Source organism: Scomber scombrus, chromosome 10 (genome assembly GCF_963691925.1).
Source record: "Scomber scombrus chromosome 10, fScoSco1.1, whole genome shotgun sequence".
Classification (NCBI taxonomy): Eukaryota; Metazoa; Chordata; class Actinopteri; order Scombriformes; family Scombridae; genus Scomber; species Scomber scombrus.
In genome coordinates, this window is record NC_084979.1 from 24,805,094 (window position 1) to 24,819,767 (window position 14,674).

The 14,674-nt window shown below is 38.6% G+C and overlaps 1 protein-coding gene across 1 annotated transcript; it reads left to right on the forward strand.

Moving 5' to 3' along the window:
* Positions 1–202: 202 nt before the first annotated feature.
* On the forward strand, positions 203–11,199 carry ythdf1 (YTH N6-methyladenosine RNA binding protein F1). Its single transcript, XM_062427748.1, has 6 exons — positions 203–514; positions 3,763–3,790; positions 6,277–6,371; positions 6,481–8,154; positions 9,042–9,086; positions 9,440–11,199. Exons 1-6 carry the CDS (start codon positions 485–487, stop codon positions 9,452–9,454), a joined length of 1,887 nt encoding a protein of 628 aa, XP_062283732.1. The 5' UTR covers positions 203–484; the 3' UTR covers positions 9,455–11,199.
* Positions 11,200–14,674: the final 3,475 nt, after the last annotated feature.

Sequence of the window (14,674 nt, forward strand, 5' to 3'; positions counted from 1 at the left end):
GGTAAAAAATAGATTAATATTTTTTGCTAAATATATGTATTATTGCAGATAAACCCAGTAAGAGGTGAAGCTGTAAAAGAATTAAACAGCCGCAGGTTTGTTGTGATGCCTGGGAGCCACACGGACGCGTCCTTTACGTCACCGACGTCACTTCCGCTCTGCACACCCCGGATGAAGCTGCCATAGGGGGCAAGTGAGCAGGACCACCGAGGCTGGCTGGCTGGCTGGTTGGGGCTATTAATTTATCGGTGTGAAGTGGCTGTCGGAGCGGATTGATGTGGAAAGGACAGCGGAGAGGACACGCAGACTGTCCCGGCCGAGTAGAGACACCGGTCAGCTGGTAGAAAGAGAGAGAGAGAAAGAGAGAGAGAGAGAAAGAGAGAGAGAGAGGCAGAAAGAGAAAGAGAGAGATAGAGAGAGGCAGAAAGAGAGAGAGAGCCTGCACGTCTTCTCAGGGGCTCAGTCTGAGAAACCTGGGGCATAAATGATGTCTGCCACGAGCATTGACCCTCAGGTGAGTAAGAGAGAGAGGAGGAAAAATGGTTATTTATATATGTGTGTGTGTGTATGTGTGTGCGTGTGTGTGCGTGCACGCACGCACGCACGCACGCAGCAGCAGCATCCCACACTGAAGACGATAGTTAACCAGCTGTGAGGTAAATAAATACAATAATAATAATACTGGTCAGTGCTGGTAACCAGAGCCTGGACCACAGCTCCCAGTATGAGAATCAGAATCATCTTTATTGGCTACATAAATATATATAATGAATCTGACTCCAGTTTAGAGGCTTTTAGTGTATTTACACACAATAATAACACTATAATCATCAGAAATATGCACAAGGTATGACTGTGTGCAGGTGGAACTCATTCTGTGGATTGTAAACAGGAAACAAGAGTGAAGAAGAGTGCACGGTGAAAGAAAATGACATGTTACTGTATGTATAGTAGGTGGTTATGTACTGTACATACAACCTGTTCAAATATAGACTCCAGTTTAGAGGTTTTTAGTGTATTTACACACAATAATAACACAATAATCATCAGAAACATGCACAAGGAATGGCTGTGTGCAGGTGAAACTGTTTCTGTGGATTGTAAACAGGAAACAAACAGTGCAAAGATGTGAAGCGTGCAGAGAGGGATGAGATTAATATTACATGGAAAAGGAAAAGACATACTTGGTGATGTACAGTACATACAACCTCTTCAATTATAGAGTAAAATGTAATATGTAGGGAAAAAATCAATAAATGTGTATATATCAAAATATATAAAGCAAAGAGGTAAAAAGTGATGACATAAATATTAAATGGTAAAATAAATTACTTGTTACTTATTTCAGTTATATCTAACATTACAGGCTGATTGTCATTTCCATTAAAACCTTTATAAAAAAAAAGAAATAATACCTGAAGGGATGGCATCAAACACAACTGAGAAATAGATTTCATAAATTCAACATGACAATCATCATCTTTGGCCCAAATATGTTTACACATACAATGAATCTGACTGGTTTAGTGTCTCTTGATGCATTTACACTGAAAACAACACAATAATGTATTTGGATTCAGTGAATATGGCAGGAATCTCTGCTCACAGCTCTATTTGAATAATTTGTTTTATATTTTGATATATACACATGTATTGATTTTGTATCATACATTAAATTTGACTCTATATTTGAACTGGCTGTATGCTCTCTACATAACCACCTGCTTTATAAAGTATCTAGAGCCAGACTGATATATTGGCTTATCATAGATATATCAGTATCAGCATATATGTTGTCTGACATGCACCAATATGTTTTTATGTTATGTTTTTTATGTAAAGTTATATAGGCAGCGTTCCTTTTTCTTAATTCAAGTTCTATATATGCATACATGTTTTTTGTTGCATGTGTTTTATCACTTATAGGAATTTATAATTATTAAAGTCCCCATGAGCTTTACTGTTTTAGTGCGCTGTGTTTAAAGTTAAACTGTAAAATATCCTTTGATAACCACATTGCAAAAAATATATCTGAATTTGTTTACTCCCTAATATTGGTATCGGTATCAGCCCCGAAAATCCAGTATCCGTCTAAGAGTAACGTCTTTTTCTTTTACCATTTAATATTTATGTCATCACTCTTCACATCTTTGCACTCTTTGTTTTCTGTTTACAGTTCACAGAAACGGTTTCACCCATGAACAGTCATTCCCTTTGTATATTTCTGAAGATTGGTGTGTTATGAGGGCTTTAAAGTACTGACCGAAATAAATCGATACCAAGTAGTATCCAAACATTTCCTGTCAAACGATACCTGCAATCGATCCTTTTTGCACCCAGAGTGAAAAAAATAGGACTATTTTTATGGACTTGCTCACAGCCAATCAACACAAGTGTTCTTCGATTAATAAATATTAATAATTTGAAGACTTTCAAAATGCATTTGTGTAAAAATTAAATCATTTAGATGTGGAGGAGTGTTGGTATTTTATACAATTTAATACTTCTGTTCACATGATGGGTATTGAATGAAGTACTGAGTTGATATCGGTATCACTTTAAGGATACTTGCATTGGTACTGGTATCATCATTTTTTAAATGATACCCAGCCCTAATTGTTATTATGTGTAAATACATTAAGAGCCTCTAAACTGAAATTAAGATTCCTTGTTTAAACATACCTGGATTATAAAGATGATTCAGATTTTGAATTTATTCAACACTGCAACATCTCTGTTTCTCCAAAGGATTTCTCAGTTGTCTTTTATGTCCCTTCAGGTGTTACTTCATTTTTCAAATTTTGTAATGAAAATGAAATCAGCCTCTTCTGTTAGATGTAACTGAAACAACTGTAGGCAAACTGAGAATAAAAACAAGGCAATCCTTTTTCAACAAGACATCATAAGTAAAACCCTCCGTCTTATCGTACTGGACCACATTTGTTGGAGATATTTGTTGGGAAACAGTTTGGCTGTAACAGCAGAACATTTTCTTTTCTCACTAACAAAGTCTTATATTTCTTTTAAAATGCTTCACAGCTGTTATGCAACTAATCATTATTTGCAGAAACTCAGACATTGATGTAAGTTGTGCCATTAGTGGAGAGCTCAGAGAAACGCTAGTACATTTATTTTGCCTGCATGCAAAACAACTGCGGAGTAAATTGTCACAATTTTTTACTGATCATATCGACCCTCACTTTACATTACTGTGGAGAAATATATCATTTAGATTCATTGAATTTGACAGAAACCTGTCTGCTGTTCTGTGTGATTAATTTACTTTCTATTTGGACCAAATCTTATATTCACAAATCAATATTTTTAATCAAAAAGCCAAACTTTTCAGAGCTGACTCTTCTTATCAATCAATACATTTCTTCAATATCTGAATGAACAAATAAAAAAGCTGTTTAAACATATGACTAGTGTAAGCTTTACAAGATATTTATTTCACTATTTCTTTATCTTTATTACAACCTTTTGTCCCACGGATGTGTTTGTAGACATGAGGTGCTGTAAACTTGTCATATACTTGTTTCAATAAAGCTGTTCATTTAAAAAAAAAAAAAAACAGTTAATTGAAAAATGATTGGTAAACGTTGAAATAACATTACAAGACGCTCAGTGTTAATAGCTTATATAAAACAGTCGGGTTTTCAGATCACGTCTTCAGTGTGTAGCTCAGATAACATGTGACGCTTTGAATAACACTTTTTCCCTCCTTTCACATGCGTTCATCTGATCAAAATGACCACGAAGACATCGAAAGGACAAGATGCAAGCAAAGGTAACAGAAACTGTACTTTACCTCCAGATGTTTCTGCATTTAAAGATGTTTATTTGGGATGTGCTGGTGTTGTGTCAAAGTCTGTTCCCCCCCTCAAATACCGATCCCCTCCTGTCAACATTGTGTTTTCTGTAACACCACCTCCACAGTTTGGGTTAGGACTTTGGCTATAGTTGTGGTTAGGTGTAACAGAGATAACTGGTTGAAGTTGAGATAAGTTTGGCGTCATGTTAGAGGACAATTGGTTGGGGTTCGGGATACATTTCCATGCTACGATTATTGCTAAAAGAAATCACTTTAAACAGTATCATCATGATCTTGTTTCCTGAAATCCATCAATTAGTGATAAAATATAGTTAAATTACTTCACACGATGATCATCTTTGATTTAACCTGCTAAACAATGTTTTTAATGTCACATCTGTAATGTTTATAGTGTGTAGCATAATACTGTTACCTGGTTCCTCCTACCTGTTATAACTTACTCATATCATTAAAGATCCCCTCCAGACATATTCTAGGACATAAAATGAGCTGCTTTGACTAATAAGTTGTATCTTATATGTGTTTTCCGCAAAAACAGTTCAGGTAAATTGTTAGAAATTCTTAAAATGAGGTTTACTCTGTTTGTCAACCTCATTTTAAGAATTGAAGATGTCTCCTATTTCACTGTAAAAGTCTATTCTAAGTGTTTGTTGCACTGAAGGCTTCAAGTTTCCATTTCCCTCCCGTTTAAGATACATACTGGACCATGATCGGCTTCCAAACTAGTTGTGATGGCACAAATCCTGCTTGAACATAGAGTCTGTGTGTTCATGTTGTCCGATAAGCGCTGATATTTTTTTTTAAAGATATCCAGGCAGCATTTTATGTGTATTTGATCCTTTTTCTCAATTCAAGTTTATTATATAGGTGTATGTTTTGTGTTATGTTTTTTTTATTCATAGTTATAATTATTAAATTCCCAGTGAAGTCATTTCATACAGTAAAGTTTATTGCTAAGCTGTAAAATATGAAGCCTTTATTACATATCTTTGTCACAAGATTTTGATAAACACATTTGAAAAACACATTTTATACACACCGTAAACTAAAATCTAACATGACCACAGAGACACTTTCCCTCTTCAGCAGATGCGGTAAAACATCTTTCTAGTGTCAAACTCTGCACAGTGAAGCTCACACACCCAAACTGAAGTAACAAGAAGCAAAACACATTTTTGAGTGGAGTGAAACTTTAAATATGTCTTTGCATCATTACATATTTTCAACCATGTGTTTGTGTCACAGTTGTATTTATGAAACATTTATGATACATTATTGTGTTGACAAACAGCTTATCAGTGGGAAAAAAACATCTTTGCACATTTAAGGTTACCTCCCCTAAAGTTTACACTTATCTAGCAGATCAGCATTCTGCAGTTGACAATATAATCTATTTTAAATGTGAGTCCAGCATCACACATTACTCATGTTGACAACGCCATGGACTTGTTTGTCTTTTTAAGTCTCCCACTATCGTTTCAGTCCAGCTATAAGTGATTGGAGTGCTCGATGCACTGTGGCTAGAAAGTGCAGAACATATTTTAGCTGCATATTTCCAATAATACATACTGATGGTCCTGATAGTGGAAGATTAGTGTCATTAAGACTACATTCACATTACAGGCGTTAAAGGAAGGGTTCGCAATGTTTAAATGATGTCTTAAAATAACAGTCAGGTGCCCATTTGAATGTTTAAGCAGGTTTTTCCTCCTGTTCTTACTGACCATTAGAAGATCTCTTCATAATGCACTTTTTTTTAGCTACTGTGAAGCTTCAGCCATCCAAATGAACCACACCAAGTAGATATCTTTCAACATTACAGTCTTTTTAGAGACAAAGTCCCTCTTATTGTTGTCACTGTGCGAGGAAACACAAAGAGGGAATAGATATCTACTTGATATGACTAACTCAGGCCGCTGAAGCCTCATATAAGCTTCAGATAAACTTTAAAATGCATTTTTGCCAAATGACTGGACACACCGTGGATTTTAGTTCCCATCACTTTACATTGAAAGCACGTTTCAAGGCGACCTTTAACAGTATGAACAGGAGGAAAGATTATAGGGACTACAGTTTGGCTTGAATAGAAACTCCAAAAACGTCTCCATCGCTGTTGTTGCTCTGCTCCATGTTCGTTTCTACCAGGCGCCGACACGTGATGATAACAGCAAAATGTGCAGAGAAGTGAGACGTTAAAAAAAACATGAATTCCTATCTGACCATTCTAGTCAGCTTTCACATATCCAGAGATCGGATATCAATCAGATCTAGGACCACATATGCAAGTGACCCAGATCTGATATGAAAAAATCAGATCTGAGTCATTTGTAGGCAAAGAGAAAAAAAAATCAGATTTGGGCCATTTCAGCATGTAATGTGAACAGAGGCTGGCTTGTTTAGTTCTGATGTGCAGCTTTGACAACATTTTGATTTTATTGCAGCCTTTCCAGTTTCAGTGCAGAATGGTTCCCTCCACCAGAAGGACACGGTCCATGACAACGACTTCGAGCCCTATCTCACCGGCCAGTCTAATCAGGTGCGAAAGCTTAAATTGTCGTTTTGTGATGCTAAAAAGAAATGTAATGTCTGCTTTGCTGCTTCTTGTTGCCGTAACAGATTATCTTTAATTTTGTTTCCGTTTGTAGAATAACAGCTATCAATCCATGACAGACCCTTACCTGTCCAGCTACTATGCCCCCTCCATTGGGTTTCCTTACCCCCTCAGTGAGGCTCCGTGGTCTACAGGAGGCGATCCACCAATTCCCTACCTGACACCCTATGCCCCCCTCAGCAATGGAGACCATCACTTCATGCACGACACAGTATTTGGGCAGCCGGGGGGGCTCAGCAGCAGCATTTATCCACACAGGTTTAACTTCTTCCCAGAGAACCCGGCTTTCTCCGCATGGGGGACCAGTGGCTCCCAGGGCCAGCAGACTCAAAGCTCAGCGTACGGGGGGAGTTACAGCTATCCACCCAGCTCTCTAGGAGGCACATTAGTCCCCGATGGCCAGACGGGTTTCCATAGCGACACCCTGAGCAAGGCTCCAGGTATGAACAGCCTAGAGCAGGGCATGCTGGGCCTAAAAATAGGCGGGGATGTGACAGGAAGCGGCTCGGGTGTGAAGAATACAGGCTCTGTGATCGGTGGCGGTGGCGGTGTAGCTGCAGCTGTCGCCACGGGCAACGGCGGCACACCAATGGGAATGCCCCCTCCGAAGCCTACATCGTGGGCCGCTATTGCTAGTAAACCTGCCAAGCTGCAGCAACAAAAGACCAAGAACAAGCCCGGCACGCCCATAGCTGGAGGACCTCTGCCTCCCCCGCCCATTAAACACAACATGGACATCGATACTTGGGATAATAAAGGGGTCGCTACCAAGATGGCGCCTCCTTTGCCACCCCACCACCACCATCACCACCAACACCACCACCACCAACAGCATCACCAACAGCACCAGCCGCAGCAGCTTCACTCCCACCCTCCCAGCCTCTTACCCCCCCTCCAGCAGTCCCTACAGTCTGCCCAGTCCCTCGTGCAGCAGATGACCATGCAGGGCCCTCCGCCTCCTCCTCCGCAGTCTTACCAGAACCACAACTCCGCTCCAACACCTCAGACCCGCTGGATAGCCCCACGCAGTCGCAACCTGTGCTACGGCGGTGGGAGCTTGGACAGTAGTGGCTCCTCTAACGGCGGCGGTGTTGGTAACGGAGGTGGAGGCGGTGGGTGCATGCCTCCGGAGCTGGGATCAGAGTCCCACCCGGTCCTGGAGAAGCTGCGAGCCGCCCACAGTTACAACCCAAAGGAGTTTGACTGGAACCTGAAAAACGGCCGAGTGTTCATCATCAAGAGCTACTCCGAGGACGACATCCACCGCTCCATCAAGTACTCCATCTGGTGCAGCACGGAGCACGGCAACAAACGTTTGGACTCGGCCTTCAGAGCGATGAACTCTAAAGGTCCCGTCTACTTGTTGTTCAGCGTCAACGGCAGCGGCCATTTCTGCGGCGTGGCGGAGATGCGATCGCCTGTGGACTATGGCACCAGCGCCGGTGTTTGGGCGCAGGACAAGTGGAAGGGCAAGTTTGACGTGAACTGGTTGTTTGTTAAGGACGTGCCTAATAGCCAGCTTCGCCACATCCGCCTGGAGAACAATGACAACAAGCCAGTCACCAACTCTCGTGACACTCAAGAGGTTCCTCTGGAGAAGGCGAAGCAGGTGCTCAAGATTATCGCCCAGTACAAACACACCACCTCCATCTTTGATGACTTTTCCCACTATGAGAAGAAGCAGGAGGAGGAGGAAGTGGTGAAAAAGGTAATAATTGATGTCAGACTTAACATTTAAAGAATTCCAGATATATAGGGATTGTATGAGAATTATTGAGGTGGGGGATCATTATGTTTCACCATGTTTCAGTGTTATTAGTATTTTCCTTACACCTTCCCCTTGACTTAAATAAAAGCTGCAGTACCTTCTCTCCCAAGTATTAAATAATGTAATACCATTGAAATTAGCAATTAGCATTAGCACCACCACCACCAGCTCTGAGGCCTCGGACTGTATTTCCACCTGACTTCAGATTCCTGATAATAAAATATTAAAAATATTATAAACAGGATTTAGATCTGATTATGCTGCCTTATATGAGATTAGTTGTCTGACAGTCCGTCATTATTAAACCGATTACCTGACTAAGTTGTATAATCAGGGACATTAACCAGCTTTGTTTCCGAAGCAACACACGGTAATGAGGAAAATTCAGCTCTAATGGAGAAACAGGACTGCTTTCCTCTACACTTGGAAAAACACACCTTTATGACCCATTGCACATATGAAAGCCATATAATGTATGTAACTATTTGAACTCTCTTTGTAATAAATCTCAGAAGGAAAGGCTGAAATGCAATATATGTAAATATGAGGTGAGAGGAAAAAGATAGTCTGCTCTGTCAGATTAGCAGATGAGCCTACGTTCAGCAAAAATAAAAATTACAATACTCCCCCATCTCTTTTCCACCAAATAATATTCATACATAACCTTATTTGCAAGCAGATTTTCATTCTTATTACTTTTTTTTGCATGCTGTAGTCACTGAATTGAAATAATTGGCAAGTTTGCTGATGAAAAAATGAATATCGTGATATTAGATTTGTATCTCAAGTGTGACATTTTAATAAGACTTTTCATGTTTTTCTAACAGAGCTACGAGCCTGCCTCAATACCGAGCCGATCCCGAATCGATCAGGTAAAGTCTGTCATCTTATATAAATAAATATATATGTATATATATATATAATATATATTACACAAAATGACATGTATAAAACATTTAAATCAATGTTCACTGCAATCAATCATGTTCCTGTGTCATATTTTACACCAAACAAAGATTTTCAGATGTGTAAAAGAATTAAAGTAAATAAAATGGTCAAATCACTGAGATGTAATTCCTCTGTTATACTGAAGCATCCAGCCCTCTGAGACAGACTTTGCCGCTATAAAAAATGATGCTCTATTACAATATTACAGATGTCAGTGATGTGGTATTTATTGATCTGTTTAATAATGTATTGTTTTTTATTCTCTCTCATCATTCAGGATCGTCAGAAGTAAAACGACAGAAGCCGACTTCTTGAAAGCTCGACCCACGGTCCTGCTCGGACGGACATAATGAAATTTAGATTTAAAATAGAAAACACAAGGACATAAAACATAAATAAATAAATAAAAAAACTAATATTTTTTTCTATTTAATTTTGTTGACTTTGGCCCATGTCAAACTTTTGAGCCACATCGCTCCTGGTTCCCAGTCTTTCAGATGCGTGCAGGGATGAAGCTAGTTCCACCAGTTGAATCGCTTCAATGAGATATATTTTCTTGTTTTTTCTGTATTTTTTAGCCTTATAAATCTCTATTGCTACCCCCCCTCCCCGCCCCCCTCTTGGAACTTGCATTCTTAACTTAAATATAAGTAACAAATATCTGCACGTCTGTTTTGAAAAATCAACATGCTGCTGATATTCAGTGACTGTTCACTTTTGTGGTTTGTGTGTTGGAGAAATGTTAAAGTGCTTGTATTGGTTAATCTTAACGAGTGTACAACACTTTCTTGACAAATGTCTGCTAAATGTGTGTGGCCAGTTGTATTTTATATTATCAGAAGAAGAGAGAAAAAAAAGAGAACTTCTATAATGCCCTTTTTTTCATTGCAGGGGTGTCTTACTTTAGTGGAGGAATGTGGACACTGAAAGTTGCTGTATGCGTAGATATTAAAAGTCTCTGTATGCATATAGACATTAAAATTATCTGTATGCATAGAAATAATCATGCAAGGTTGTGACATTAGAAAGTATAAATGTTAGAAACATATTTTGAATAATGTATCACCTGGCTTACAACTGATTTAACATTTAAAGTGGAGAAAATGCGTCTTAAAACTGATTTAACATTTAAGGTGGAGAAAATGCATCTTTTTTTTCTCTCTGGGGTGGAGCCTTAACGTTTCTTTTCATCAAAAATGTAGATGATTTTTTTGTTTTCCAGTACTGTACCTCAAAATGTTTGAGCTAGAGATTCAGGGAAAAGATGTCGAGATCAAAATGCTCTTAAAGGTATTCCCTCTCTTTCTTATTTATTGGATGAAAAAAAAAACACAAATATACTGTATGAGTTCTGGTTTTTATCAACACAAAAAAATGTGCTTTCTGTCTATTTCCCTGTTGGTCTTTTTTTTTTGGGTAGCTTTTATTTCCTTCTGTTCCCGCGCTGATCCAACAGGGGTCTCTGTTTATTAAAAATCTGGAGATAATGTAGCATGTACTGCTTTTAAAAACCGAAGCCAGGCTTGTCACTTTGTTAACTCTTTTTTGTTTCTTACACTTTATTAACATAATTATAATCTTGGCATTTTCATTTTCATTGCTATAACCTTTCCACCATCATCCTCAGAAAAATGTAAGCTTTAATGTATCGGCATTTCTAACTTGAGATTGCCTCAAAATGTTTAACTGTAGCATTATACTTAACTGATTTATTGTCAAGTGTATGGAAAACCCAGAGACTAGCCTATATGGTATATGTTTGTGACTTTTTTTAATTGCTTGCTGTATCGTTTGTGAGTGTGTGTGAGTGTATGTGAGTGTGTGCGTGTGTGTGTGTGTGCAAGTGTGAAAGAATAGAGAGGGAGTATGACTGTAGAGCAATCAGAGTTATATAACGGTATTGGAATATAGAAAATTTATGCAAAAAAAAAAAAAAAAGTTTTAAGTCACCCCTGAATTAAATATCCATTGTATCAGAGGTCACTATCACATTCTTAGATTTGATCATGTTCATTATTAAAGATATACTTATCTGTTGTTTGTGGGTGTTTATTATGACTTGGAAGATGTTTGCATCAACTTATTTATATACTTTATAGCATAAAATCACACATATATTACAAAGTACCTTAGAGCCTTAATTTGGATAAGAAAAAACTCTAAAATCAGCATTTTCAAAGAATATTTATATTTAAGCTTGCTGAAAAAGTCAAAGCTCGAGCAACAATTGTAGTATTGGAGAACTTTATTAACAGACCAATGCGTTTGGGCTTGTGGCCTTCATCAGGGTTATCGTAAAACACATTACACATTACAAAATGATAACGTGCATCCATATATGCATCAGCCAACGGGTCATCCACCTTTTCTAGCTTGCTCCAAGTTTCCTCATTAAACTGCCATTCAACATATTTAAATGGTGGTTACTGGTGTTACTCTCTATATTTATTATAATGAACCATTTATTTTTCCTTTATTTAATCAGGTAATCTCATTGTGATAAAGGATATCATTTCCAAGAGAGACCTGTGTACAAAAACACACATACAGTCTAAGCATCCATAGGAATTTCACACACATTTGACATTATTTTCCCATTAAGTAAAATTTCCAAATCTTCAAGTGTAATGTGAATGTTTATAGTCCAATGAAAGAAAACAAAACTGATTTCTCACTCCCTATACTGTCTGACTTTGTGTGTCATTACTTACAATATACATTTCTAAGTAACAAATCACAAATATAAACTTCTTTTTTTTTTTAAATTTTTGGGGCATTTATGCCTTTATTGGACAACTGGTGGCAGGAAGACAAGAGGAATGAGAGAGAGAAATGAGTATGACATGCAACAAAGGTATCTTACTCTCAAACCAGGGGCATTGCAGGAATGTAACATGTGCTGTAACCACTCAGCTATGAGGGTACTACTTTTATTTTTTTTAAATACAGACTACATTATTTCCTAAAACAGCTGGGCACTCTAGTTTTTAGCAAACATGACTCAAACAAAAGTAAAAAGGGCATTTCGTAGGAGCTATTTTTAGTGGCGGATTAACCCTTCTGTCAGATATATAACCTCAAAACCCAGTTAGATGAGCTCCAGTATGACGCTTCATGTTCATTTAAATGAATATTAAACAAGATGTTTCTTTAACATTATTAAGTGCATAAAAGTCGATTTTATTGCAAAGATTTTTCACATAAGAAACAGTATGTCTCATTAAGTCTTTCTTTTTTTCAGTAGGTTCAGTCAAGTCTGCAGCCACATTACCACTGCTGATCCTTTCAACCATTTATCAGCACTTTCAGTTATCGATGTCGGCCTCTCTGCTCGCCTGCTGACCAGTTTCCACCCTCAGCAGCAGCAGCAGGAGGTGCTCAGGTGTTACAAGTCTAAAGAGGGCAGCTGTGTCCTCTGCAATAGGCCTGTTACAAGTTTATTAGTTATGGAGAAGACAATAATGACTCTAAAGATGAACTACACACCAATTTATAATGATATTTATGTTTATTTCCCCCCCAAAGGTAAATATGATACACTAGTGGATGACAGAACAGTATTCATTTACAAATCAAATCTGAGTCATGTAGCCTATTAATGAGACCAAGACCAAGAGCATTATCCAGTGTGAGGATTTTCTGCCTTTCTCTGTCTTATGTAACACAAACTGAATATATTTTGGGTTTAGATATTTAAAATGATCCCTTTGGACTCTGGAAACTGAGATACACTCTTGAGATTTTCCTATGTTCTTATATTAAACAAACCAAATCAGTAAAAACATAATCCTCACCATCACCAGTAATGAAAATGTAGTTGCACCCCTAACATATTCCGTTGCCAAATCATGAATTACATTTCAAAGCACCTCCTGAAGAAGCACTAACCCACCTCCTGATAAATGTGACAACCTAATAGAAGGTCAAAATACACAAAATCTGCAGATAAAAAAAAAAAATTGAGCGGTGAGAGAAAACAGGTAGTCTTTGTTCTTGTGTAGCCTAGCCAGGTGTTTCTCTCTCTCTCTCTCTCTTTCTCTCTCTCTCTCTCTCTCTCTCTCTGCAGATGTTTGAAAATCTCTCCATCTTCTTCATGAATGATGCAGGACGCGGAGCGCGTGATTCCTCTCTTGGCATTCACCGCGTGCCTTAATTGTATGGCTGATAAATCAAGGTCCGCCGTGAACACGAGGAGTGGCAATCCCTGTCCCCCCCCCCCTTCTTCTTTTTTTAATGTGGAGAAGTTGGAGCTTTATGAGCATCTGACCATCACAAGATGAAACACTGAAGGCTATAAATAAGAAGAAGAACACACACACACATACACACACAGGGAGAGAGAGAGAGAGAGAGAGAGAGAGAGAGAGAGAGAGAGAGAGAGAGAGAGAGAGAGAGAGAGAGAGGATGAATAAGGCCTGAGCGCCATCATGCAAAGCTATTTATAATTTCATTTTTCCTTTTATACCAATATAACAAGACTGTAATAAAAAAAAAGGCCCATTTTAAAACACAGGAGCTCAGAGGGAATCAGACAATACGCCTCTTCTGTTTCTTCTTCATGTCCTTGGCTGGAAATGTACTGAAGCTTCTTGTGTGTGCCTTCAAATAAACGCCATAATTAACTGTCCAGTCTCTGCGGTCCGGCTCCGATGTGCGCAGCTGCATGCCTTCAAATCCTCAACAACACTGCAGCTGATTTTCTTTTTTTTTGTCTTTTTTTTTTTTTTTAAAGATGGCTTACAGCTGATACTCTTCTCTTCTGTTTAGAGGAAATATATGATTCAAAAAAGAGAATCCGTGAAGGTAAAAAAAACCAAACAATACCGTTCACGGAGGCAGGCCCACTGATGTCCAGCCAGGCAGCCTCTGCGCCAGGAGATGGAGACATAACCAAAAGACAAAGCTTCTACAGACAGCTACTATTCCTCGGTTTTAATAAAAAAAAAAAAGAAAAAGAAAAAGGTTTAAACATTTCTCTACACGAGAAAAAAAGGCTGATTTGCGTGCGGCTTTCATGTCCCGGTCCTCATAGGCTAAAGCAATAACGTCATGACGTGGATCCACGCTGGATGCTGCCCCCATTAAAACGCGTCCTGCAGACTGGGGTTAATATAATGTATCGGATCGGCTGCCGGTTGTATTGCATTTCCATCCCCGTGGACGGAAAAGCACTGCGGGCTACATGATGCGCTGACCGGGGTGCTGAAACCGGAGCCGCGGTGAATCGATGGAGAACTCCCACATGGTCCGTTTCCTTCCTCCGGGCTCCCTCTGTCAGCTCAACTTCATATAAAGTTCCCTTATCCAGTTTAAATGTGTCTCTTTTTATAGTATCTCATGTTTCCTCTACATGTGTTCTTGATGCTGTTTGTTTTATCTAAAGCATTTTGAATTCTCTTCTTCTTTTAAGCTATAAATAAACTCCCCCTACCTTCGAAGATGCCCCCCATTAAGAATATATTATATTTAGCCTCCTATAAACTCTGAGGCTTGAATGTGATTTATGTAGAGT

Coding starts and splice junctions, on each gene's coding strand:
- ythdf1 (XM_062427748.1), top strand. CDS start 485: ATGATGTCTGCCACGAGCATTGACCCTCAG. Junction 515..3,762: donor CCACGAGCATTGACCCTCAG/GTGAGTAAGAGA, acceptor ATGACCACGAAG/ACATCGAAAGGACAAGATGC. Junction 6,372..6,480: donor TCACCGGCCAGTCTAATCAG/GTGCGAAAGCTT, acceptor TTCCGTTTGTAG/AATAACAGCTATCAATCCAT.